The 27,857-nt window shown below is 52.6% G+C and overlaps 1 protein-coding gene across 4 annotated transcripts; it reads right to left on the bottom strand.

Annotated features, from left to right (window-relative positions):
- PGPEP1 (pyroglutamyl-peptidase I) lies at positions 1 to 26,693 on the bottom strand. Of its 4 annotated transcripts, XM_047844224.1 has the most exons (5): positions 26,552 to 26,693; positions 24,526 to 24,578; positions 11,817 to 11,933; positions 8,328 to 8,560; positions 1 to 4,430 (listed from the first exon to the last, which is right to left on the bottom strand). In XM_047844224.1, exons 1-5 carry the CDS (start codon positions 26,583 to 26,585, stop codon positions 4,238 to 4,240), a joined length of 630 nt encoding a protein of 209 aa, XP_047700180.1. In that variant the 5' UTR covers positions 26,586 to 26,693; the 3' UTR covers positions 1 to 4,237. The 4 variants fall into 4 exon arrangements, with proteins under 4 accessions (XP_047700180.1, XP_047700186.1, XP_047700204.1 ...); XM_047844230.1 differs by lacking the exon at positions 8,328 to 8,560; XM_047844248.1 differs by lacking the exons at positions 24,526 to 24,578; positions 26,552 to 26,693 and adding an exon at positions 21,995 to 22,214 and having other exon boundaries at positions 11,774 to 11,933.
- Between the last annotated feature and the right edge of the window lie 1,164 nt (positions 26,694 to 27,857).

Raw genomic sequence — 27,857 nt, 5'->3', positions numbered from 1 at the left:
TCACATATTTCAACTGTTTTATTTGCTTTCTGGGGTGTCAAGATTGGGGTGTCCCAGAGCCCAGCCCCCAGCAAAGTCCGACAGACCCCTCCCCAGCCAGGGGTCCCAGCCAGGAGGGTTTCGGACAAGGCACTCACAGGAACTCTGGGGGTCAGGGAGAAGCCACCCCGAGGGTGCAGGGGCCAGGCCCACCTTGGGGGACAGAAAATGCAGTTACCTTCGGTGGGAAAGGTTTTTCCTAAAGAGAGATACAGGATGAGATAGAAACCTGAGATGTTAACGGAGCCCCAGAAACATGCCAGGTACCCCTAGGGCAGGCAAAAGCCAATTCTGCTTCCCAAGATCCCGGCATCTTCCTTGGCATCTGGGGATGCCACACGCCCGGGAAGCACAGAGCCCAATTCCAAACTGGCTTTCTCTGTGATTTCCTGGAGACAAAGTGTGTCAGTCACAAAAGTCACTCGCTCCAGACCCCACCTCTGCAAATGGCTCCGGTGACCCTGGCCCGGGCCCTGGGGTCCAGAGCCTGGGGTTACTTCTCTCTTTCTCGTCTCGTCCCCTTTCTCTGTGCCCCGTGTTTATTAGAGAGGCAGGCACTTCTGTGGGTCTCCAGGCAGCTGAAAGGAAGGCTTGGTGAGGAGAGAGAGGGGGAGAAATGGGTTTGGCAGGAGGAGCAGCTCAGGGCTGGAACAGGTCCCCCAGAGACCTGGGAGCCCGCGACACTCAGCTTGTGACAACTGCCCATGAACCGGAGGACAGAGTCTCTTAGCAGAAATGTTCAGCATCCACCCGAGATGTGGATGTCAGCAAATGGCCTCCCACCCCAAAGAGCCATGCTGCCATGGGTGTGAGGGGGTCCGTGGCCTTTAATGTGCTTCCTCACCACAAAAATAGAGATGTTCTCCCTCCCAGCCAGCAGGCCCAGGCCCTTTTGAGGCACTTGTGCCTGGAGAAGGGAAATGCACTCTGGGATATAAAAACAAAAGCCCTTTTCGGCCGCCCGGAGTCAATGGATACAGTGGGGGATCCGTGGCCACGAGGAGCCACCTGGCAACGCGGTGGCCTGCCTCCGCCTGTATGACCACCGACGTCCCCACACCCGGCTGCAGGCTCACGCGTGCGCTTTCGAGGGTCTCGGGGTGGAGGCTGGGGCCATGGAGAAGAATGGGGCTTTGTCCCACTCTCCCCAGAGGGGACTTTTGGGTTTAAACACTCCAAGGGGTGGAGAGGTCAAAGGTCAACAGTCTAGACAGTGGCAGCAGAAAAGAGGCTGGTGGGGTGGGCGGATTTCCAGGAGCAGCTCCCCTCCCTGGCCCAGTCGCCCTCGGGGGACACAGGCACGCGGGTGCGCGCGCGCGCGTGCACACACACACACACACACACACACACACCCCAGCGGGCCTGGCTTCCTGGCAGAAACTTCTAAGGCAACAAAAAGGCATCCTGAATCTCCTCTTCCAGCCATCCCCCTGAGCAGGCCCTTTCTGTTCCAGAAGTCACTGTGCCAGCAAAGAGCAAGGCAGCGGAAAACTCTTTGCCTTGCTGAAACTATCGCAATCTGACATTTCCCCCAAAGACCTGGCACCACCTGGGAAGCCATGACCTCCGTCCCCCCCCCACCTGGCCCTGACCTCTGTCCCCCACCTGGCCCCGTCTCTCCCAGTGGCCAAGGGACCTTTGGCTGTTCCTTGCCCAGACCAGGCGGGCCAGGTGGTACAAACCCAGGCCACCGACTCAAATTCCTGCTTCTTGCCACCTTCCCTTCGCTCCAACCACGCCTTCTTGTTTCTTTTTCAAGCTACACCCTCAAGTACATACCACTGACCTTCCTTCGGTGAGGAAGGGGGAGCCAAAGGGGCTGAGAGAAGAAGAAAGGTATGAGGTGCAGAGGCTCTGGCACCTTAAAGGACATGCCATCACCAGACACCCAGATGACTGTTGCTGTCCCCATCCCCCACCTCGGCACCCCGCCACGGGGGCCCAGGGAGAGGCGCCTCCCCACTGACCCTACAAGATTCCCCCAACAGCCTTCCCACCACATCCCTCTGCCCATCTTTCTACCACTAACACCTGCCGCACCCACCTCTCAGCATCTCCCCTCCACCCGCGGCTAAGCCACTTCACAGAGCCATCCCCCTGCCCCATTCTGCGTGCCCCCCTCCCCCTGAGCCTCCGCAAATGATGAGGGAGGAAGAACGGGGCTTGGTCCTCCCTTCTCACACAAGGACCTTTTAGTCCAAGGCCCGATAAATGCGGACAGACACGCCACGGAGGGAACAGGTGAGTCTGCCCCAAACTGGACGATCAAAGAGCTGGCAGGAAGTGGCTGAAATGTCCGATGGCTGTCTGATTAAATAAGAAGGAGCGAAATGCTCTGCCTCGTGGACAAGGAGAGAACTCCAGCTGGACTGGATGAGAAAATCTAAAGCCATTGCCGGAACACAAAAATGACGTACGTACACTCAACCATGATCGGACAATAAGTTACACCTGTAACTTTCTGAATCACGTGGTGCTTCACACAGAGAAGGGTGGAAATGCGGAGTTTGGGGATGGTGCGTCTGGGTTCCAGGGGGTATCCAGCTAAGCGCAGACGCGGCTCATCTCCAGGAACGCCCCACCCCTTCCCTCCCCAGCTTGCCTGGGTTCGTTTCCTCCCCCGACACCTGCAGATCGGACCTTTGGGGAACCGAGCTAACCCACGAGCCTCGAGCTCCCCATATTCGGAAGCGCCGCAATTTCTGCTCACAGAATTCCACGCTGCAGATTTCTCGGGAGACTACAAGCTCAGACTGGGGACGCGAAAGGGACATTTCTGGTAGAAGGCAGGCGGGCATGGAGAAAGAGCCCCAATCATCTCAACCTGCCAGCCATAGTCCACACCCATTGCCAAGTGCCGGCCCCAAGTCACCCACTTCTCTCCACTCCCCCCATCCAGAGGAAACCCAGGACTCCGAACATGCATTTAACTCGGAAACCCATCAACCCGGTTTCCCAGCGACACAGCAGCTCAGCAGAGGCAGGACCTCCCCTGGCCATCGGAACAACAGGGGAAGAAGGTGAAGGCTGAAGAAAACAAAACAACACAAAACAAAGCAAAACCCTCATCTGTTTTCAAAAGAACTGCATGCTGGGAAACACCGACACGCTCCAACACGGCATCAGATTCCAGCACACCTCACACTTAGGGGCATGATAAAACCACACAGTCCCCCAAAGTAGTAGATCCCTCCCCGAATGGGTGTTTTCCTCAGTTGGCTTCCTGACTGCTGTGGCCGTTCTCTCCCTCTGACCGGTAATCAAGGTCCAGCTGGGTGGCGTTACTCTCACCCCCGGCTGGCAAGTTCAAAGCTGCCAGGGAGTGAGATCAAAATTTACTCCTGAGTCCTGGGCGCGGCTCCAAAACCATCTACACAAAAGCCCCCTGGCTGCTTCGCCACCCTCGTGCTCAAACACGCCAGCACACAAGGAGTTCGGCAAACTCCGGCCCCCAGGCCCCATTCTGCCCCCACCGCCACGAGGAGAGCAGTAAGCTGGTCCCCAGCACCAAGTCCGCAAAAATCCAGGCCAAATGTGGGGTGGGTTTGCAGCTGCTATAAATTTTTACACGTTAAAAAAAAAACAAAAAAACACAACAGTCATGTGCATGTCAAAATGACAAGGTCTGCTTTCCACCGGCAGCCCCGCTCCAGAGTAAGAGAGACAGAGAGAGAGAGAGAGAGAGAGAGAGAGAGAGAGGAGAAAGAAAAAAAAAAAGCCCCTGCCATATCCCAAGGCAGCCCTTTCCAGGGCTGTCCAGGCTGTTGGGACATGAATCAGGGCAAAGACATTTCAAGGAGTTTTTAAGTTTGGGAAAAACCAGTCATGGACGGGGGGGAACACCGGAATCCCTTCACCGGAGACTTAGACAGGCAGGTGAACAGGGGGCCCCAGCTGCGGGATCAAAGAGCAGAGATCCACTCGGCCAGGATTCCCCGTGGAGATCGGGACCCACGGGCTTCCCGGCCTCCGTGGCGGTGTCCCCTAAAGCAAAGGGCGATGGAGGAAAAATCTTCAGCCACCCCTTGCAAATCGACCAGCCCTTTTGCGGAGAAAAAGGAAGAGGTGTGTAAGTCGGAATATTGATCCAAATCAGATCCCCAGCTGTCAGGCGTATCCTCCTTGGCCAGGCCCCGGAAGGCAGCTGTCCCTCCCAGGGTCCCTAGTGGGACGAGGTCTTGGGAGGCCTAAGAGGCTCTCAGTGTTTGTGGCGACAGTTGATGTTGCCTTCTGACTGCTCCAGGACGTCCAGCATCTCCTCGATGATGGCCCGCAGCGCCCTGCCCAGCTGGTCTGCGTTGTACGGCTTGCCCAGCGGGGGCACATGAACGAAGGCTGAGCGGCCATGACTCTGGTACAGAGAGGTGTAGTAGGTGAAATCGCAGAGGTACCTACGTTGCAGGGCATGGCGGGGGGGGGGGGGGGTGGCAGAAGGGAGACCAAAACAGGGACAGAGAGTCAGTACACAGACTAACAGGACAGCCTCCATCCAGATCTACCGTAAGACCCCCAACCTCGCCAGAAAGCCACAGGATGGAACACCGACTGCTTCACCCTCCCCAGGCTGGCAAAAACGAAAAACCCCGATAACCTCGTGTGCTGGTGTGTATGTGAGGAAGGAGGCAGCATGAGATGCTACCAGTGGCGATGCAAATTGCCCCAGGGGGAAAATTGGGCAGGCTAGCTAGTACATCACAAATGCCCAGACTTCGTGACATATTATTTCTGGTTTTTGGAATCTATCTTCAGAAGCCCTTGGCATGAGGGCACAGGAAAGACCAACAAGGCATTTGCTGCATTGTTAAGTAGAAAAGTCGAAAAATGGGAAGTAACCTGCCCCGGTCTGAATGTCCAGCCTCAAATTCACTGTTGAAGCCCCTAACTCCCGATGTGATAGTCTTAAGAGGTGGAGCCTTTGGGACGGGAGAGCCCCCAGAGAGCTATCTCCCTCCTCCTGCTGCAGCACGAAGGGGGCTGCAGCCCAGAGGGAGGTCTTCATTAGAACAGGACCGGACCGGTGCCTTGATCTTCAACTTCCCAGCCTCCAAAAGTGTAAGCAATTACTTTCTGTCGTTTATAAGCCGCCCAGTATGTGGTATTTGGTTGTAGCAGCTCAAACAAGCCAGGGCGCAATCTAAACGTCCGCTGACTGAAGAGTGGCTTAATAAATCGGCTCATCCACACAAGGGAATACTATGCAGCCATCTACAAGGCACACGGTGGATCCAGAGGGAAACGGAGAATCCACCAGGACCCGTGCCGCGTGCCCACGAGTGAAACCGACGAAGGGACATCTCAAGAACATACACATCACGTAACCCCAGCCGCATAAAAGCAAAACAAAATAGGACAAAAGCCTAAACTGGAGGACCAAGTGTTCACGTGCCCTCGATCCCTGAACAACATGGCTTTGAACTGCAAGGGTCCCCTTACACGAGGGTTTTTTTTCCAGTAAGCCCGGTGCCGTAAATGCATTTTCTTTTCCTTATGGTTTTCTTTTGTGGTTGTTGTTTGTTTTCACTTTAATTCCGGTTAGTTAACATACAGCGTGATACTAGTTTTAGGCGTACGATATAGTGATTCAACAGTTGCAGACAACCCCTGGTGCTCGTCATGACAAGTGCCCTCGCTGCTCCCCATCACCGACTTCACCCACCCCCACCCCTCCCCTCTGGGCACCACTGGGGTGTTCTCTGTAGTGAAGAGTCTGTTTCTCGGTTTGCCTCTCTCTCTCTCTCTCTCTGTCTCTTTTTTTCCCCTTTGCTCATTTGTTTCTTAAATTCCACATATGAGTGCAATCACATGGGATTGGTCTTTCTCTGACTGGTTTATCTTGCTGAGCATTATACTCTCTAGCTCCATCCATGGAGTTGCAAAGGGCAAGATTTCGTTCTTTTTATGGCTGAATAATATCCCAGTGTGTGTGTGTGTGTGTGTGTGTGTGTGTGTGTGTGTATCATATCTTCTTTCTCCACTCATCAATCAGTGGACACTTGGGTTAGCTCCCATTTCCTTATGATTAAAAAAAAAAAAAATTAACATTTACTTATTTTTGAGAGACAGAAAGAGGCATAGCACGACCGGGGGAGGGGGAGAGAGAGAGAGAGATACAGAATCGGAAGCAGGCTCCAGGCTCTGAGCTGTTTGTTAGCACAGAGCCCGACGCGGGGCTCGAACTCACGAACTGCAAGACCGTGACCTGAGTTGAAGTTGGACGCTCAACCGACTGAGCCACCCAGGCGCCCCTGATTTTTTTTTTTTTAATGTAAGCTCTATACCCAACGTGGGGGCCTAATCCCACTACCCCGAGATCAAGAGTCACACAGTCTACTGACCGAGCCAGCCTGGAGCCCCTCCTTATGAATTTCTTAATAACATTTTCTTTTCTCTAACTTACTTTATTGTAAGAATACAGCACGCGCACACACACACACACACACACACACACACACAACATACAAAATGTGTGTTAATCAACTGTTTATGTTATCAGTAAGGCTTCTGGTCAACAGTGGTCTCACAGTAGTAAAGTTTGGCAGGGGTGGGGGGAGTCAAATGTTATGCAAATTTTGTATGCAGGGGGGTGATCAGCAGCCCTACCCCCATGTCGTTCAAGGGTTACCCGTCTACGGAAAGGTGTCGGTGCATAGGAAGTTTTACAATTTAAGTCTCAGCTTTAACAGAGGGATCGCTAGGGAGAAGGAGAGAGGGCAAGAGAATTTTTCCCAGTGGGAACACATGAGAATATAGTCTGGAATTATCTGTGCCCTTTGGAATTAGTTTTAAAAAACAGAATGATGGGGGCGTCTGGGTGGCTCAGGCAGTTAAGCGTCTGACTCTTGGTTTTGGCTCGGATCGTGATCTCAAGCAAGGTTCGTGAGTTCGAGCCCCGCATCGGGCTCTGCGCTGACAGCGTGGAGCCTGCTCTGGATTCTCTGTGTCCCTCTCTTTCTGCCCCTCCCCCGCTCGCTCTCTATCTCTCTCTCAAAATAAATAAACCGATAAACATTAAAAAAAATAAAAACAGAACGATGGTGAATTCGGTTACTCCATTCAGTCTACTGAATCTGCTACCTGCTGCCTTTGGGCTGGAGAAGTGTACAGAGTGTTGAGAAATGGAGACACCTAGTGCTGAGAGGGCATTGAACAGAGGGGACCTAAGTTGGTCCAGGAGATTGCAGAGGCCCCCCCTCCAAGGAGGCGACGTGCTGGAGCTAAAACCTGAAAGACACCTTATCAGAGGGAGGTGAGATCTGCACATGAGGGCAGAGGCCATATCATGTGCAAAGGCCCTGAGGCTAGAGTGAGCGTGCTGTGTTTGAGGAACTGGAGGAGGCTGGCTTGTGTGGCTGGCATGCAGTGGGGGACAGAAGAGCAAAGGCAGATGAGAGTGGAGAGGTGGGCAGGGGCCAGACCACACAGAACCTATGGACGGTGGTGGAGACAGCTTGGATTTTATTCTAGGTGCCGTGAGAGCTGCAGGAGGGATTAAGCAAGGAAGGGAACACCATCAGACTTAAATTTATAAAAGAGCTTGTAAGAGGCTGAAGAGTTTCTTCCTGGAATGTATGTTCACCCAGAACCTCATTTGGATATAGGGGTTTTGCAGATATAGTTAGCTAATATGAAATCATACTGGCCTCAGGTAGGTCCTATATCCCATGACTGATGTCCTCATGAAAAGGTCATGTAAATACACACACAGGGAAGAAGGCCATGTGGAGACGGAGGCAAAGATCGGGGTGATGTGGCCACAAGCCAAGGAACCCCAAGGGTTACCTGCAGACCAAAAACCGGGAGAGAGGCAGGGAACAGATTCCCCTTCAGGGCCTCCAGAAGGAGCAAACGTTGCCAACACCTTGATTTTGGACTTCTAGCCTCCAGAACTGGGAGACAATACGTTCTTGTTGTCCTCAGCTACCAAGGTGATGGTTTTTGTTACAACAGCCACAGAAAACACAAACAGAAACCAACCACTTGGAGGAAGAGGACCCTCAGGGCCGGGGCAGAGGTGGAGGGAGGGACACCAGGGAGGCGGCCGGGGCAGCAGCGTCCAGGTGGCAGATGCTAACACCCAGAGCAGGGGAGAGGTGGGCAGATCCACACATAATGAGTCCCAGAAGCAGAATCCGTGGCACCTGTCATGTGCACGTACTTAGCTCTGAGCCTCGGGAACGGTGAGTGCTCAGCCCGCAGAGGCCAAAGTCAACGCACTTGGCTTGTTCAACGCCAGCCTGGGCCGGTGGAGGAGGGAAGCCACTGCTCGCAATCACCCCAAGGTGCCCTACCTGCCGGCATCTTGGGAGATGGTCACTGACACATCCAGGCCCAGCGTGGTGACCCTCTTACACACAGCATCCATGTCGATGATGGAGTCAATGCTTTCGGGCCCGTCCTCCACGCAGCACTGGGAGCCGGGGCAGAAGCGGCAGTTGTCCAGCCCCTTGTAGCCCTTGTTATGCCCGCACTTCTCCAGTGTGACCGCGGTCGCCATGCCCGACACCCCCACATGCACCACGAGCTGCAGACAGACGGGCAGGGCCATGAGACTGGGGGTCCCCCCCACCCCAGGTGCAGGAGAGGACAGCATCCTCTCGGGGCTCTGCCTGGAGTTACGTCGTTTCTGGCCTCTTGCTGCTGGAATAGACCACGCAGTCGGCCCCACACAAAGGTACAGGCCAAGCGAAACACGCAAGGCTGTAAAACACGCAAGGGTGTTCGTTGCAACTGTGTTAACACAATCAAATACCAGAAACAACCTCCTTAGCCGTTAGTAGGCGGTTGGCTGGACATGTTACGGAGTTAACATACCAAAAGCAGTTCTATACAGGATGACCTTCAGGACGTATTGCCAAATGCAAAAAAAACATGGTGTAACTTTCAGGGATCGAAGCGAAAGAGGTAATAACCTGTCAGTGATCACGTCAGGGTTTTGCATAAAAATGAGAAAAAAGTATGAAAGCACTAGCATAATAATAGGAGGGCAGTCATGTCAATTACTAAAATCTACCCAGCCGGTTAACGTGATATAAGGGAGGATTTCTAATGACCTACATAATAAAATGCTCACAACAAAATATTTATAACAAGCAGGACACCAGGTTAAGTACAGTCGAATTTCAACTATTACTTATTATTTGTGTATATGCTTACACCCAGAGAGGGCACTGTAAGAAAATATATAAACATTTATTTTTTTTTATTTTTTAAACTTGGAAAATGTTTATTCCTGAAAGAGAGAGAGCAAGGGCATGAGCAGGGGAGGGGCAGAGAGAGAGGGAGAGACACAGAATCGGAAGCAGGCTCCAGGCTCCGAGCTGTCTGCACAGAGCCCGACACGGGGCTCGAACTCGTGATCCGTGAGATCACGACCTGAGCTGAAGTCGGACGCTCAACTGACTGAGCCACCCAGGCGCCCCTGTTCTTATACCTTTTAAGTGTGGCTAGTAGAAGATTAAAGTGTCCAGTAGAAGGGAGTGATGATGTCTAATGGGCCATAATGCTGGAGAATCTAACTCTTTGGAGTCTCAAGGTTAGTTGATTCACTACCGGACGCCCCACATCTGGCACTGTCCTATCTGGAGTTCCATAAATTGAATATTGGTGAATGTGAAAACAAAGCAGCAGCTGTTGTATAATGAGCTGCAAGGTGATACCCCCCCCCGCCCCCCGCATGCAAAAAAAAAAAAAAAAAAAAAAGCCCTGTCCTAATTGCCTGGAAATCGCAACTGTGACCTCATTTGGAAAAAGGGTCTTTATCGATGTAAGTGAGTAAAGGATCTCTTGACGAGATCTTCCTGGATCATCTGGGTGGGCCGCAAATCCAATGACAAATGTCCGTAAAAGAGACACGTGAAGAAAAGCCAGAGACAGAGAGGAGGAGAAGCCCACGTGACCACAGAGGGAGAAGCTGGAAGAGACCCCAAATGACCCTCCCCTGAGAGAGAGTATAGCTGCTGAGGCCTTGACGTTGGATTTCTGTGCCTCCGGAAACGTGAGACTACATTTCTGTGGTCCGAAGTTTACGGCCAATTCTTACAGCAGCCGCAGGAACCCAGTCCACGCAGGTTGTTGAAACAGCACATGCGTGTGCATACTAACACACATGCACACGCGTGTGTGCAGATACGTGTGTGAGTGATAAAATGGCAATAATCATGGTGCCACTTGACCAGGCAGGGGTGATTCTCTACGGTCGGAAAAATTTTTCAAAACATGTTCATGCTTTAGGGTATTTTTATCTGTTTAACTAGAAAAAGGCAGGACTGCACAGAAAAAGCAGAAGAGGGGGGCGCCTGGGTGGCGCCGTCGGTCAAGCGTCCGACTTCAGCCAGGTCACGATCTCGCGGTCCGGGAGTTCGAGCCCCGCGTCGGGCTCTGGGCTGATGGCTCAGAGCCTGGAACCTGCTTCCGATTCTGTGTCTCCCTCTCTCTCTGCCCCTCCCCCGTTCATGCTCTGTCTCTCTCTGTCCCAAAAATAAATAAACGTTAAAAAAAAAAAAAAAATTAAAAAAAAAAAAAAAAAAAAAAGCAGAAGAGGGATGCCCGGGTGGCTCAGTCCGTTAAGCGTCCGACTTCGGCTCAGGTCACGATCTCGCGGTCCGCGAGTTCGAGCCCCGCGTCGGGCTCTGGGCTGACCGCTCAGAGCCTGGAGCCTGTTTCAGATTCTGTGTCTCCCTCTCTCTCTGCCCCTCCCCCCGCTCATGCTCTGTCTCTCACTCTCTCTCTCTCAGAAATAAATAAACATTTAAAAAAAATTTTTAAAGAAAAAGCAGAAGAAAATGTCCATTGACAGAACCTTTGGTCACGTCTCACTAAGCCTCCAGGTCCCCCTCTCACAAGGGACAAAGTCCACTTGAGACTCGAGAGGAGGGCTCATTAGGAAGGAAGTTTCCACTGGACGGCCCTGGAAAATCTGCAAGGCAGGCTAGTGTGGGAAGCTGGGTGGGGCGCCCACGGGCGACCAGTTACCTCACTTCTCAGAGACACCACCCAGGTAACTTCCCAGGCAACTTCCACTCCTGACCCCTTGGAGTCACATGTGTCTGTGGTGGGAGAGTGTGGCTCCTTCTTGTCTGGCCTCCATTACACTGCATCACAGCTCCCTCCCATACTCATGGTCCCCTTGTGGAACCCCCTTTCAAGAGGGTCAGAGAGAGGTGAGACCACCCACTGGCCACCAGAGGAGGCATGTGACCAGGCTTCACGAATCAGAGCACTCCTCCCTCCAACCCCCAGCCATAGTGATTGGCTCAGGGACTGGCAGGGGACCCCGGTGGCCAGGGAGAATCAGCCATGGACTCTGGGCAATTATCAAGAGGAAAGATGTTTTCTTTCCGCTGAGGGGCTGAGTCGGTAGGGTAGGGGCCAGCAGCCACCTATCTTTGCCAGAGCAAAAGCGAGGCACAAAGCAAAGCTGAAGGGCCAAGAGGGATGGCTGATAACACTGGGCGAGTGCCTGGATCAAGCTATACCTGAAGCTTACAAGCGTTTGTGCTTAAGCTGAGTTAAGGTGGGCTTTGACTGTCACCTGTAACTAAATGGGTCGTGAGTGACACAGAAGTCCAGAGGGACGGAGCCAGGCTCTGTGGGGTCGCAGATGTTTGCACTCCTCCCTCGCATCCACGGGTAACCCGGGAAAGTGTGGCCCTTTGGGGGACAAGACCATGGGCATCGGCCATGTGATTGAAGCAGGAACAAAGCCACACAAATCATCCACGTGCGGGGTGCCCACCTGCAGGTCCTGATGAGGAAGCACCTGCCTTCGCCCCACTCACCTGTGGGCTGTGCTTCTCCCACAGGGCAGGGATGAGCCTCTGGACCGTCTTGTACTCGACTGGAATCTCATACACATGTAGGTCCACGCTGTCGCCAAGCCCCAGCTTCTCCAGCTCCTGGAAGGGAGACGAGAGGGAGTGTTGTGGCATTGGGTGAGGGCTGCAGGGTTAATGCGTTCCCAGGGGGTAAACTGACCCGTCCTCAGAAAGCAGGTGGGGCTCCAGACTCAGTGTGCAGAGTGGAAGGAAAGGTGCGCGCGCTGGCCCAGCCCCAAAGCTCCTCCCTCGCTCCCCTCCCCGCTCCCTCTTCTCAAACTCTCTCTGCATCTCCATGGGCAGCAGCATAACGCTGCGGCCTTTGAAGCTGGGCGCCCCGGTTTGAACCCTGTGTGATCTTGGGCAACTTACTTAACCTCTCTGAGCCTGTTTCCTCATCCATAAAATGGGGGTAAAAAAGTAGTTTTTTCACAAGGTAGCTGTAAGAATTAAACGAACGCATACAGGCTAATAGTTCCAAGAAATGCTCGGCACATCGTATGTGCTCAGATAATGTCGGCTCCCATTACGACTATTGTCTCTGTTGTTTGTTACTATACTTTCCCCTTCATTATACCTGATGAGAATTATATGTAGACTTGACGCATGCCACACATAGCAGGATCTCAGTTCACGTCCACAGGTGGACCCACCCCCTTAGGGACCCTCTAACAATCTTGAGCATGAGGTGGCTTAAAAACATCATGAGGGGCGCCCGGGGGGCCTAGTCGGTGAAGCGTCCAACTCTTGATTTCGACTCAGGTCATGATCTCACGTTCGTGGGTTCGAGCCCCGCATCGGGCTCTGGGCTGACAGCGCAGAGCCTGGAGCCTGCTTCCGATTCTGTCTCCCCCTCTCCGCCCCTCCGCTGCTCGTGCTCTCTCTCTTTCTCTCTCAAAGAACAAAGAAACATTAAAAAAAAATTTTTTTTAACTGATACTCTGAATAATGAATAATGACCACTGCAGGATGGTTTCCTATCATTCTCAGATCGCGTGCAGTGGTTGGAAAACGCTACCACTGGTGGATGTGGGGTCCCAGACAAAGCCTTTTTGCATGCCCTTGGCTTCGCCGAATTAATTCATTGCGAGCGAGTTCTTGCATCCCCTGACGTGGCTTCAGGGCTACTTTATCTGGTTGCCTTGACCTTGCTATCCACGCTGTCCCAACTCCACGGCTCATTTGACCGCAGTTGCTGGAGAGCATCCAACACCTGGAAAGGCAGGTCCCTTCTCACCGACAGAGAATTCCCAACTGCCCCCCCCCCCCCAAGAGGGTGCGTCAAGGTCACCTGGAGACAAGACACCAAGGGGGTGGCGGGCATGGTGTACTTGTATGGGAAATCTCATTTAAGTTTATTTTATTCATTTTGAGAGAGAGAGAGACAGACAGACAGACAGAGAATCCAAAGCAGGCTCCGCACTAATAGCGTGGAGCCCGACATGGGGCTCAAACTCACAAACCGTGAGATCACGACCTGAGCTGAAATCAAGAGTCGGACGCTTAACTGACTGAGCCACTTGGGTGCCCCAAATCATTGGGTCTTCATTTATTTATTTATTTATTTATTATTTTTTTTTTTTTTAATTTTGAGAGAGAGAGAGAGAGAGAGAGAGAGAGAGCGCATGCGCGCGCGCAAGTGGGGGAGGGGCAGAGAGGATCTGGGCAGCTGAAACCTCACTGCCCAACGCGGGACTCAAACTCCCAAATGGTGAGATCATGACCTGAACCAAAGTTGGACACTCAACTGACTGAGCCACCCAGGCGCCCCCCCATGTGGGGGGAGTCTTAAACTCCAGCACAGGGATGGGGTGCCTGGGTGGCGCAGTCGGTTAAGCGTCCGACTTCAGCCAGGTCACGATCTCGCGGTCCGTGAGTTCGAGCCCCGCATCGGGCTCTGGGCTGATGGCTCAGAGCCTGGAGCCTGTTTCGGATTCTGTGTCTCCCTCTCTCTGACCCTCCCCCGTTCATGCTCCCTCTCTCTGTCTCAAAAATAAATAAATGTTAAAAAAAATTTTTTTTTTTAAATAAAACATGTATGTGCTTCCTTTAAAAAAAAAAAAAAAAGCACCATTTCTTCCTGGCTAAAACGGAGCCTCCAGAATCAGATTCCCCGCCGCTCCCCCCAATCTGGAACAACTGGAAACAAACAGACAAAATGTGTAAAATAACACTTTTCAGACACAGAGGCATCAAAGCTGGGGTTCTAGAAAAGGTAAGAAGGCTACAGTTTGCAGAGCAGAGTCCTAGAAAGAAGATAGCTGGGGGGAGGGGGGGAGGGGAAAGGGAGAGCCTGATCAATGCAGACATCTTTTGAGAGTTTGAGAACTTAATGGGCATATAGGTGTGCCAAGACCAGGGACTGAGCCTCGAAAGGAGCAGAAGGTGTGAATCAGCCAGAATGGAAAAACTTCATAAGGAAGTAGAGAAAAATTAGCCCCAGCATAAAGACTATTCTGGTCCTGCCTAAAAAAAAAAAAACAAAACAAACAAACAAAAAAACAACAACTTAACAGCAAGGCTGGAAAGGATCAAACTGTTTCCAGCAACTTAACCGTATCCCAGAGCAAAGCTCAAGAATATTTCGAGGAAATAAAAAGGCATCCAGCGGGCCACAAGGTAAAATTCAGGTCTGGCAGGAAAGTGAAACTTACCAGACAAGCAAAAAAAAAAAAAAAAAAAAAAGGCAGTAAACTAGAACCCTTAATGAAGAGAAAAATCAATCAACAGAAACAGTCCAGGAACAACAGAGATGGTAGAATTAATTAGTAGATAAGGACATTAAAGAGCAGTTTTTTTTTAAGTTTTTTTTTTTTTATTGGGGCGCCTGGGTGGCTCAGTTGGTTAAGCGTCTGACTTCGGCTCAGGTCACGATCTCACGGTCAGTGAGTTCGAGCCCCGCGTCGGGCTCTGTGCTGACAGTTCGGAGCCTGGAGCCCGTTTCAGATTCTGTGTCTCCCTCTCTCTCTGCCCCTCCCCTGTTCATGCTCTGTCTCTCTCTGTCTCAAAAATAAATAAATGTTAAAAAAATAAATAATAAGTTTTTTTTTTAATTTATTTATTTTTGAGACACAGACAGAGCATGAGCAGGGAAGGGGCAGACACAGAATCCGAAGCGGACTCCAGGCTCCGAGCTGTCAGCACAGAGCCCGACGCGGGCCTCGAACTCACGGACCTCGAGATCGTGACCTGAGCCGAAGTCGGACGCCTAACCGGCTGAGCCACCCAGGCGCCCCAAAGAGCAATTTTTTAAAAATCCATACAGATTGGGGCGCCTGGGTGGCACAGTCGGTTAAGCGTCCGACTTCAGCTCAGGTCAGGATCTCACGGTCTGCGAGTTCGAGCCCCGCGTCAGGCTCTGGGCTGATGGCTCAGAGCCTGGAGCCAGCTTCTGATTCTGTGTCTCCCTCTCTCTCTGCCCCTCCCCCGTTCATGCTCTGTCTCTCTCTGTCCCCAAAATAAATAAACATTGAAAAAAAAAAATTAAAAAAAAAAAAATCCATACAGATCAAGTTTGAAGACCGAAATCAAAACCTGCTTTTCTGATCTCTGACTCAGCACATCCTAGAGGCAGGGGAAAAATTTGAGAATTTATAAATGAATCTTCCCCTAGTCCCTACGAAGAGACCCACTGAGCTCTTTTTTTCCTCTGAAAAACAAATTCAACAACACCAAAATCACAGACAATAAAACCAAAACCGAGAAATTCGATTTGATAAAAATGGAAAACTTTTGTGCACCAAAGAACACAATCAACAGAGTGAAACGACAGCCCATGGAATGAGGGGAAACATTTGCAATCACGTATCGGACAAGGAATCAAAATCTTGAAGATATAAAGAATGCCTACAACTCAATAACAAGAAGAACAACAAAATTAACAACCCAGTTTTAAAATAGCCAAAGGCCTGGGGCGCCTGGGTGGCTCAGTCGGTTAAGCGTCCGACTTCGGCTCAGGTCATGATCTCGCGGTCTGTGAGTTCGAGCCCCGCGTCGGGCTCTGTGCTGACGGCTCAGAGCCTGGAGCCTGTTTCAGATTCTGTGTCTCCCTCTCTCTCTGACCCTCCCCCATTCATGCTCTGTCTCTCTCTGTCTCAAAAATAAATAAACGTTAAAAAAAATTTAAAAAAAAAATAGGCAAAGGCCGGGGGCACCTGCCTCAGTCGGTTGAGCATCCGACTCTTGATTTGGGCTCAGGTCATATGATCCCAGGGGCGTGGGCTCAAGCCCCATGTCGGGCTCTGCGCTGAGCGCGGAGACTGCTTAAGATTCTCTCTCTCCCTCTGCCCCTCTCCCCAGCTTGCACACCCTCTCTAAAATGTTTTTTTTTTTTTAATTTAAAAAGCAAAGGATATGTATAGACATTTCTCCAAAGAAGCTATACGAATTGCCAATGAGTACATGAAAAGATGCGCAACATTATCAGTCGTCAGGGAAATGCAGATCAAAATCCCAACAAGGGATCCCCTCACACCTGTCAGAATGGCTAATATCAAAAAGACAAGACATAACAAGGGTTGAGGAGGACGTGGAGAAGTTGGAGCCCTTGTGCACTGCCGGTAAGGATGTAAAATGGTGCAGGGTTGCCTGGCTGGCTCAGTCAGTGGAGCACGTGACTCTTGACCTCGAGGTTGTGAGTTCAAACCCCACCTTGAGTGGAGAGATTACTTAAAAATAAAGTCTTTGGGGGCGCCTGGGTGGCGCAGTCGGTTAAGCATCTGGCTCTGTCTCAGGTCATGATCTCACAGTTCGGGAGTTCGTGCCCCGCATCGGGCTCTGTCTCTTCCTTTGATTTTCTCCCTTGATTTTCTCCTGGATTTCTTCCTTGATTTTCTCTCCGTTTTAAAAGGACAAAGAAAGAACAAGGCAGGAAGCCATGGTCTGTATTAACTGCCTTCCCTTTGGCTGGCTTCCCCCCCACCCCCACCCCGCCCCCAGGGCGCAGGCACTAAAGGCATCTGCGATCATGTCCACATCAGGCTGGGGGGTGGGGGTGGGGGTGGCGCTGGTAACAGGAGGGAAAATAGCTGCTCTTCGGCTCCTGTCCCTGAGTCAGGAATCTGAGCACTCTGTTCCCCATGCCCCGGACTCTCCCCCTTGGAGATTCAGCCTTTGGCTCCTTGCCAACCGTACTTCTTCACTTGTTGAAAGCTGGGAACTATCCCGATTCCAATTTTAAACCCTGCAGAACTTTCTGGAATTCCTCTCTCTGCCTTTTCTCCCCATCCCGATGGGGAATCTAAAATCTACAGGTGCCTGGGGCGCCTGGGTGGCTCAGTCGGTTGAGTGTCTGACCTCGGCTTAGGTCACGATCTCACAGCTCTGTGGGTTCGAGCCCCGCATTGGGCTCTGTGCTGATGGCTTGGAGCCTGCTTCGGATTTCGTGTCTCCCTCTCTCTCTGATCCTAACCCACTGGCGTTCTGTCTCTGTCTCTCTCAAAAATAAATAAACGTTAAAAAAAATTTTTTTTAATCTACACGTGCCTGGGTGAGTCGGTGGGTTAAGTGTCTGACTTCAGCTCAGCTCATGATCTCGCGGTCCGTGAGTTCGAGCCCTGCCTCAGGCTCTGTGCTGACAGCTCAGAGCCTGGAGCCCGCTTCGGATTCTGGGTCTCCTTCTGTCTCTGCCCTTCCGCCACCCGTGCGTGCTCGCTCTCTTTCTCTCTCTTAAAAATATATAAACATTAAAAAAATTTTTTTAAATAAAAAGAAATGGGTGCACGTAAGGGTGGGTGTGTGAGCCGATGCATCATTGCTTCCCCCCCTGCCCACTGACAGCTCACAAGTAACGACACCCCAGCAGTACTGAGCAAACCCAGCCCCCAGCTCCTGGTTTTTAAATGTTATTATTGAGGCCAGAAATGAAGGCTTTTTGTTGAACTTGCTGATTCCAAGGCCGGAGCAGGGAAAGTACATGGGCGAACCTGGAGTTCCCACATGACCCATCAGTCCCCCTCCCAGGTCTATGTATACCTAGGAGAAACGTAAACCTACGTCCTCACAAAAACTTGAATGTGAATGTCCATAGCAGCATGATTCACGACAACTAGAAGGTGGAAAAAACCCAAATAGCTATCAACGATTGAATGGCTAGTCAAACAGTATGCCCACACAATGGAATATTATTCAGCCATAAAAAGGAATGAAGTGCGGACACACTACAATAGGGAAGGACTCTGAAGACGCGACACTGAGGGGCACCTGGGTGGCTCAGTCAGCTGGGCGTTTGGCTCTTGATTTCAGCTCAGATCATGATCTCACAGTGTGTGGGTTCAAGCCCCGTGTCAGGCTCCTTGCTGACAGTGTGGAGCCTGCTTGGGATTCTCTCCCTCTCCCTCTCTCTCTGCTCCTCCCCCACTCTCTCTCTTTCAAAATAAATAAATAAAAATTTTTAAAAATGCTTTAAAAAATACAAAATAAATTAAACGGGATGCTGAGTGAAAGAAGCCAGACATAAAAGGCCACATGATGTATGACTCCACATAAAATGTCCAGAACAGGCACATCCATAGAGATGGAGAGTAAATTAGTAATTATCAGGCACTAGGAAAAAGGAAGAATGGGAGAGTGACGCTTAATGGCATGGGGTTTCTTTCTGGGGTGATGAAAAAGTTCTGGAATTAGATAGTGGTGATGGTTGTACCAGGAGGAACTTTATGGCACGTGATTGTATTTCAGTAAGATTATATCTTGGTTTTTTTATTATTTTTATTATTTTTTAAATTTTTTTTAAGTTTATTTATTTTTGACAGAGACAGAGTGTGAGCATGAGCTGGGGGGGTGCAGAGAGAGAGAGAGAGGGAGACACAGAATCTGAAGCAGGCTCCAAGCTGTCAGCACAGAGCCCGATGCGGGGCTCGAACTCACGAACCGTGAGATCATGACCTGGGCCGACGTCAGACGCTTAACCGACTGAGCCACCCAGGCGCCCAATCTTGATTTTTTTTAAAAAAAGGACACGAAGCACTTGACATCCAAGACTCAGGTAGAAATCAGAAAAGAAAATAGAAAGAGATGTCCAGTGAAATGCAATGAAGGATCCTGGATGGGATCCTGGTACAGGAAAAGGACATGAGTGGGAAAACTCATGAAACCGGAACAAAGTCCAGAGTTTACTAATAGTGGTGGACCAGGGTTGGTTTCTTCATTTCGAGAAATGTAGTAGTTATTTAAGATGTTCACACTAGGGGAAATCAAGCGAGGCATGTGCAGGAACCCTTTGTATTATCTGTGCAATCTTTCTGAATTCGTAAGTTAGGTTCTAAAATTATTCTGAAATAACTCATTTGCAAAAATTGACTCTGGAACCAAAAAACCAACCAGACAAAAAAACAACAAAAAGCGACACGCTCGGAGAATGATGGGGACACACAAAAAGGGCACCGGAGCCAGCCTGGAGGGAATGGCACGAGCCAAATCTGAGACAATCTGAACACCAACAATTTGAACATCAAAATAAAGACCGAGAGTGAGTAATGGTCATATCTTGAGGGCAGTAAGTCCACGTGGATACAAATAAGCTCCTAAAAGCAGGAGACCAAAAAAAGTGTCAAAGGAGGGGCGCCTGGGTGGCTCAGTCAGTTAAGCGTCTGACTTCGGCTCAGGTCATGATCTCGTGGTGTGTGGGTTCGAGCCCCGCGTCAGCTCGGAGCCTGGAGCCTGCTTCGGATTCTGTGTCTCCCTCTCTCTCTGCCCCTCCCCCCCGCCTCTCTCTAAATAAATAAACATTAAAAAAAGTGTCAAAGGAAAGCTGGAACTAGAAAACTGCCATTTGGTAGCCATCAACTAAAATAAAAACTGATTCAGGCAACACTCACCAGGGGAGGCTAAAAGTAAGTCCAAACAAGTATTTATACACTACAAAGTATCTCACGACAGGGTACTTTTTAATGACAAAGGGCAAGATCATAATATCATAGGAGAGAAGTCCACCAGATCTCATCTTTAGCAAACGATCGAGGTCAACAACACCAGTCACAAGACACTTCAAACTCTGGTGACTCCCAATACAATGCACCAAGAAGGACACAACATCGCTTCTGAGGACCTCCTACCAAAACCTGCAGCCTCCGTGTAATCAAGAGGAAACGTCAAACAAACCACACCGAAGGACGCTCTCCAAAGAACTGAGCAGTTCTCAGCAAGTGTCCTGACGTGAGACACAAAGAAAGACCGAGGAACTTTCCAGATTACAGGGGATTAAAGAGGTAGAACAACTGAACACAATGTGTGATGTGGAATTTTCTTCTGCTGTGAAGGACATGAATGAGGAGGCTGGCAAACTCTGAATAAGGGCTCTAAGTTGTAGCATTGCATCTATGTTAAAGGAGTCTGACTTTAATCATTGTGCTGAGGTTGTGTTTTAGGAAATGCACGGTGAATTATTTAGGGGTCAAGGGGGTGTCATGTCTGCAATTGACCTCTAAATGACTCAGGGCAGGGGCGCACCTGGGTGGCTCAATCCATTAAGCGTCCAACTTGGGCTCAGGTCGTGATCTCATGGTTTCTGAGTTCGAGCCCCACGTCGGGCTCTGCGCTGATGGTGTGAGTCTGTCTGTGATCCCCTCTCCCTCTCTCTGCCCCTCCCCTACTTGTTCTCTCTCTCTCTCTCTCTCTCTCTCTCTCTCTCTCTCTCTCTGCCCCTCCTGGGATTCTCTCTCTGCCCTCGCTCACTTGTCCCCTCCCACCAAAAAATCACCTTTACTTGTTTGGTTCCAGTTGGGGAGCTGTCCACAGGCCAGGGCACCCACAAGCCCAGACACGTGTACTTGGGGAAACCACCTCTGTGGGCAGGGGGACAAAGGATACTAACTCTATTGGTGACCAACCCGAGAAACCTTCTCTGGGGCACCATAACCCTCCTGGTGGCCACCATGACATGTGATGACAGCAGGCCCTCCCTACGGATCCTCTCTGCCCGGCAGGACGGGCACTCTGTTCTGAGCAGCGTCACTTGCCTAGATCAACTCAAGGGCTGTCTCCACTGGGTGATGTTTCTTGAGCATTAGTGGGATGGCCACATGCCCACATCGGTTCTCGGTGGTAGGAAATGAGTTGGCCTCACCAAGGAGCCGTGGAATGACTCACTGCCTTCTTTTTTCAATTTTTGCTTTTTTAAGGAGGCTCCATGCCCAACGTGGGGCTCGAACTCACAACCCTGAGATCAAGAGTCACATGCCCTACTGACCAAGCCAGCCAGGTGCCCTGGGAGTAGCCTTCTTGCCCTGCTCTTTGCTCCTCCTGTGCTCTGGGTCATCACCTAGCCCCCGCCCCCTCATCTGGGGGGCAAAAAAAATCTAAACTAAGAAAGCTGCCACGGAAAATATACCACCACCTCCACGCACCCCTCCACAGTGCCCCTGCCGTTTCATTCTTTGGGAGCAAACCCTGAAGCCCCTCAATGCCAAGGTCAGTGGGAGGAGGGGGTGAGTCGGGAAAAGAGCCGGTCGCCCTCCTGCCACCAACTCAGGCTAAGCAAAAGCAGCTGGCCCACAGGGGACACAGAGGCTGTGCCATCTCGTTCAGTCACAGTTTGAGGCTAGCCAAAAACTCATGCAAGGTGACTGAGGTCAGGACGGCAGCTGCCTCGGGGGCAGGGCGGAGGGTGCTGGGGAAGCGATGCGGGGCAGGAGGGAACATTCCAGGTTGCTGGAAATGGGTCACTATGTTGACCGAAATATCCCTGACAGGGGTAGAGATACTCTTCACTGAAGTGTTAGGGGCGCTAAAGATCTGTAGTGTCGCTTTATGCAAGTTATTCCCCAATTTTAACAAGGCAGTGGCGGGAGAAGGAGCGGCTATATAAGGCTCATCCGAAGTGATCAGAAGCGGGTGGCCTGTAATCTAGCTGAATTCTTTGCCTCGGAATGCTTTCTGTCCCAGCAGGGCTGGACAGTCCTCCTGGGGGAGGAGGGGAGCGGCAAGCATACCCCAAGTCCCACGACACCGCGGTGAGCGTGGCTGCTGAGCACACACCCGTGAAACGAACAGGGCTCCCGCGCCCCAGACGGCGCATTGTCTAGACCCCAGTCTACCTGACAAGACCCCGCCGCGAGGCCGCATCTGACCGATTCCCTTGACCCCACGACAAAGACCCCCTTTGTTCCCTGGTTAATATCCTTAGCAGGTCTGTCTAGACTCACTGTGGCAGTAATTGTCCCGTGATGTCACCAGGACCTGTGACCCAGCTCCTCCTCGTGGCGCTTGGGCAGGGAACACTCCAGACGGCCCCAAGCCAAGGGGGTCCCGGCCCTTGACACCCACCTGAGCCTCCTAGGAAGAGAGATCTGCAGCCAGTGTCCCACACCCGCCACCCTAGACCCAGGAGGAGACAGGACACTCCAAAGATTAAGCCCCTTCTGTGAGAGGTGCTGAGGGGCAGCACCACCCTGGGGAAAGATGAAAAGGGGGTGCCCTCCGTCCCCAGCACTCCCACCTCCCCATTGTGGCTTGTGGGAAACAGTTCACTCTCCACTAGAGCACACGTTCACCCAAAGCATGCAGAAGGAAGGTCAGATGAGACAGACGGACAGAGGAGGTGGGGGGAACAGCGGCGAGAAGAGAGTGAAAGACAGAGACAGAGACAGATGTACAGAGAGACAGGTGGAGCCATAAGGGGAAAGAGGGAGAGACCAGAGGGAGTCTGAGAGACACAGAGACAGATAAAGAGAAGGTGAGAGAGACAGAGAGAGAGAGAGAGAGAGACAAGAGAAGTTAGCTGGTCCCTGGGAGAGAGGAGGGGTTCTTTCTACAGATGACAGCTTGGGCTTCTGAAAAGTCAGTAGGGCCCGGAAGTTAACTGCTGCTCAGCCCGGGGAACAAAATTCCCATCTTCAGCTTGAGGGGACTGACTCAGAACTCAGGTCTGGATCACAGCAAGAACATGCCGAGGCACATTTTCTTGAGGGATGGATTCCACCCACCCAACGGGACACCCTCTGCACGGGCAAATCCGTTTCACCCAGGTCAATTAAAACACACCAAGGGGAGCTCCCAGCCACCCCACGGAAGGAACCCGCAGACACTGTGCTGTGCAGAAGGTACCCGACCCGAGTGCAACTGCATTGGTGCCGAGTTCTAGAACAGGTGTCACCCACGGCGGCAGCGGGGGCGGGGGAGTTGGGGGGGAGTCAACAGAGAGGTTTACGCCTGGGGGGAAATAGCTAGGAAGGGGCACAAGGCTCTTCTGCGAAGAGAAGGGGGCTAGGAATGTTCTAGATCTTGATCCGGACGCGGGTGACGCGAAGGGGCACGTGCGGAAAATTTCGTGGAGCTACGCCGACGCGTTCCCTCAAAGTATGTACAAGCAACTACAATTTTGTGTTTGTTTGGGTTTTGTTTTAAGGGAAACGCTCAGATCTGGGAAGGTTGGCATCTTTTTATCCAGGGAATGGTGGAGAAGCCTCTCTTCTTGTTTCCTAAGCTTGAGGAAGAAAACTCAAAGTCCTCCAGAGGCCAGGTCTGGCAAGTTGGGCAACCAAAATATCAGGGGGTATTTCCCCTCGGGCAGCGGGATGAAAAGCGGCCGTCCCCCACCATCCACATCCCAAAGCCCGGAGGGATTTCCAAAGATTGTTTAATTGATTTTTCTCCTATTTAGATGCAGATCATAGTGTCTGGGGCCCAGGAATTCAGACACACGGCTTTGTGTCCACTCAGCCCCGTGAAGGCTCCTGTCTGAAACTCGCACAAAGCCAGACACACAACGTCCTCAGAAACACGCTGTTTCCTTTTTGTCTGGGGCTCCAGGGAGCGGGTGCAATGGACAGGGCCCCGGACACGCTTCCATCTGCAGGGTCCCGGGGACCCCGTCCCTCTGTCCCGCTCAGAAGGTGGGGCGCACATTTTTTGAAAAAGGAAAGTCGCCACGATTTTGAGGTCTATATGAGGGGTGGCATAAGAGGTGGGGGGCCCCCCAGCTAGGGGTTGATGCGTTGAGGTTTTAACTTGGATTTTTCTCCAAAGTCAGGGCTCTGGAGTGAAAAGCAGGGGATGCTTTAAATCAAGCAGCTAATGGGCTAGGATTAACATGAGTTTGGCTCCGGTCTCTGCAGATCTGATTTATATAAGGAGAAAACGTTTCTCTCTTTCTCTCTCCCCATTGTTCCCGTCTGTCTCTCCAAATGCCCCATCTGACAAAGAAACTGGAAGGCTTGCAGGCTAACAACCTGTTCAGGATAGTGGGAAAGGCACCCCCCCCCCCCCAATATGCAGCCTTCTCCTCCCCCAGCTGCTGGGAGGCAACAGTGAAGGTCATTATATCCTCTCAACAAGGTTAATACATCCCCCCCAACATCCCTGCCTGGTCACCCCCAAACCTGGTTGGGGCATGGGGCACCTTTGAGGCAATGCCATTCTAGTTTCCTCACTGTGTGACCTCAGATAACTCTCTCTGGGCCTCAGTTGCCTCATCAGTAAAGTGGGCACATGAATCAGTGCCCCCAACCGTGCAAGGGGTTGTGGGGGAAATTCAGAGTGCTCGGTGCAGAGCAAGCCGACAGGTGCAAGTGACAGTGGTTCCCATGTGGAAAGAAGAGTGTATCGGGAATAAATGTTTTGCAGGAAACTTCAAGGGAGACGTTCTCTTCATAGATTCCTTCCCTTCTTTGGTGCCATATATCTCCAGGGGGACCCCAGCCCCAAGCCTGATTCCTACCCTCCGGATCTGAGTTACCTGGACTGCAATCCAGCTGGCATTCACAGTGTGTTCCCCAAAAGGGCCAAACCCTGCAAAAAAACAAAACAAAAACAAAAATCACCACCCAGTGATCTTTTCTGGCCTGCCCAAGGTCAGGCTGCTGCCCCACCTGGGGGAACAGGGATCTTCGAGAGCACCTGCCACGTGGGACAATGTCAGGGGGCCTGGTCCTGTGTTCTTGGGTGCACCCAGGGGCCTTCGGAGCACCCCCTCCTTTCTCTGCTGTTAACCGCTTTTAACTGTCCTTTCTTGTCTTCACCGTCACCTGACTTTTGTGCCCAGCAAGGGGCCAGTGGCCTCCTTTGGCCCCAGAAAGGGCTGGCCTGTTCCCCTCGAGATTTCCTCCACTATCCCCGACCCCCATCTACAATTATTTTCTCGCCGTCTTTGTGCAGAGCCTCTGGGCTCCGTGAACCACCACAAAGTAAGGAACAGCCCTTAAGGGATGCGTGTGGGTGTCTCCCAGGACAGGCTGACGGGACACCACCCTGCCACCCTCCTGTCCACTTGCTCAAACTCCAGCCCCACTTACAAACCAAGAGAGTCCACCTGAGGATGTGCTAAGTGCTCTGCACGCACTGTGGCACTCGGCCTCACCGCAGCCCCCTTTCAGCCAAGGCTGCTTCCTGGGCCCCTTTTACAGGAGGGAGACTAAGGCACAGAGAGGTGAAAACAGCTGCCTAAGGTCACACAGCCAGAAGGCAGAAGAGCTGGGATTTTAAACCAGATTCATGAGAGTCCACAGCTCTTCTACTCTGATCACCCTGTCACCCTGCCTAAAAATGAACACCCCCAAGAAGACTGAGGGTCCCAGGTGGTGTCAAGCCCCCCCCCCCCGGAAGGGATGCTGTGTCCTGGAACAGCAGGCTCCCCCCCCCCAGTGGGGGCAGGATTTCTCTACCCCCTCTCTCCTCCTTCCTAGACTAAGTATGAGTCTCAGTTCAGCCACCTACAAACAGGGTGACCTCTGTGAGCCTGTTTCCCCTTTGCCAAATGGAGATAGTGAACATATCGTGAACTCATGCAAGGAAAAAGTCCACTCCGGTGGCTCCCTGCATAGCGGACACTAGAGGAACAAATAACCAGATACAGGAGGGCTGCGCAGGGGGGGGGGGGGGGGGGGGGCAGTGACCGTCGCCCCAATTACACACATCTGTTGAGTGAGTGCCTTCTTCTATCTTCCTGAGAATTCCAGGCCCAGCCTCACCCTCCCGGGTCCACAAACACTTGCGTGAACCTTAGCGGGATCTCCTACTCTGACCCCTCCAGACAGAGGGTCAAAATGACCCCCAGCCAGAGGCCCGGCGGAAGTTGACGCCCACGTGGCCCTGAGGCGGAGTCTCCTCGAGGAGGAACAGTTAGTTTCAGGGAGTTGGTGACAGCGGGGAGGGACTCGCCCATAAACAGCCCGGGGCGGAAAGATTTTTGACTGAGCCGGTCCTGGCGACAACAGGAGAGCGGCTACCCGCTCGAGGTCCCCCGACCTCCACCTGCTCTTGCCTCAGGAGAGCAGCCCCCTCTTAGCGCAGGGCTGGGGGAGCACTGGCTGCCAGGAGGTTCATTTGTCACTGGGGCACTTCCTGCCCGCAAATTGGCCTTTGTCCCCTGGGGCCGTGGGTGGGGACAGGCCCGACCTCGGGAGGGGCAGGGATAAGTCCAGTCCTGCCCACCAGCCGGGCAGACAGAAGACAGTTGCCCAGAGAGCCACTGTCCTCACCTGGGGAAGGAAGGACGTCCGAGGGGCCTGCTCCGCGCTGGGCACTTGACCGGACCCCCACGCCCTTGCCTGCCCCGACCCTTGACAGTGGGAACACAGGGGCGCTCCTTCTTCACTTTCTACGTGTTGCGCGGACTGAGCTGGGCGATGACATCTTCCAAACCTAAGACGACTTCTAGCACCTGCCCCGCCCGGCCACCGCGCCCCTCCCGACCCCGCCGGCTCTGGAGCCGCCCGACCCGCCCCTGCCCGCGGCCGCTGTCACCGCGGCCGCCATCAGCGTACCCGTCACCACCACCGCCTTCCTGGGCTGCTCCATGACGGGCTCAGGCTGCGCCTCGGACCCGCTCCCGTCGGGACTGGCGAGTCCCGCAGCCGCCGCTGCCCCCGCGGCCCGGATCCCGCGCCGCCCCGCCCCCGGCCCCGCCTCCGGCCCCGGCCCCGCCCCCGGCCGGGCCGCTCGGCGTGCGCGCCCCCGGGTGCCAGACGCTGCGTGCGCGCCCAGAGCGGAACACTCACCCCCGGAGCGCTCAACTCCCCGCCTTCCCCGGCCTCAGTTGTCTCCGCCTGAGTGATGGGGACAGTTCGTCCTGTGCGGCGTGGCCGCTTGAACTCACTGAGCGCCGCTGTCTGCTCACTGCTGTGAATTATCTGGCCCCCCTCCCCGCCACCTGCCGGTAAGGCTCCGTTAGTCGCTGCGTTTTACAGAGGAGGAAACTGAAGCATGGATCCTAAGGCCACTCGACTAGAGCCTCCTGGAGTCCCAGAAGCAGCCTGCGGGCCAGGAGGTTGAGAGGGGGGACGAAATAAAGCGAAAGCCAGCACCACAGTGCGGCGGCGCCAGAGGTCCTCTGCAGGCGCCTGTGTTGCAAAGAAAGAAGGTGATGTGGCTCCGCAGACCTAGGCTTCCCCTCTCTCCATCTCCCCAACACTTACCCCGCTTCTAGCCCCAACAACCCTCCAAGGGCCTAGCAGAGTCCCACCCCAGGGCCTTTGCACTTCCTGTTCCTGCTGCCTGGAACATGCTCTGCGGTATCTGCGAACCTAGTTGCTTCTCTTCCTTCAGGAGTCAGCTGCACCTCACCTCCTCCTGGGTGTTCTCTTTGCCCTCCCTGGCTGAGAATCCCCTACCCCGGCCCCTCACCCTCTGTGAGCAGGTCTGTCTCCTTCCCTTGCTTGCTCTTCGTCCACAGTCCATGATAGACTCTACTTTTCTGATTTATTTCCCATTTCTTCTGACATAGGGATTAGAACTTCCAGGTCAGGAGCTTGCCTCCATTACAGCCATGTCCCTGCACCCAGTATGTGCCTGGCATACTGTAGGTGGCCCACTAATGATCATCAGAGACCAGGATTTCTCCAAAAACTGCCAGAGAGAGAAAGCTGAGTTTCTGGCCCCATCATCAGAAAACAGGGCTAGACCTTGGACTCGGGTCGCTGACATCTCATTCCAAGCAGCCTTGGCACCGGATTAGCTTGGGTGCTGACTCAAAGGCCATCTGCCTCTGGCCCCAGCCTCAGAATACCCAGGGCAGAGCTCCTCGGACTGGCCTGGAGCCCTGATTTGCAAGCTCAGACCAGAGGTCACATA

This window comes from Prionailurus viverrinus, chromosome A2 (genome assembly GCF_022837055.1).
Source record: "Prionailurus viverrinus isolate Anna chromosome A2, UM_Priviv_1.0, whole genome shotgun sequence".
NCBI lineage: Eukaryota > Metazoa > Chordata > Mammalia > Carnivora > Felidae > Prionailurus > Prionailurus viverrinus.
The sequence above is the reverse complement of the archived record's forward strand: the minus strand, read 5'-3'. Positions and strand labels throughout refer to the sequence as shown.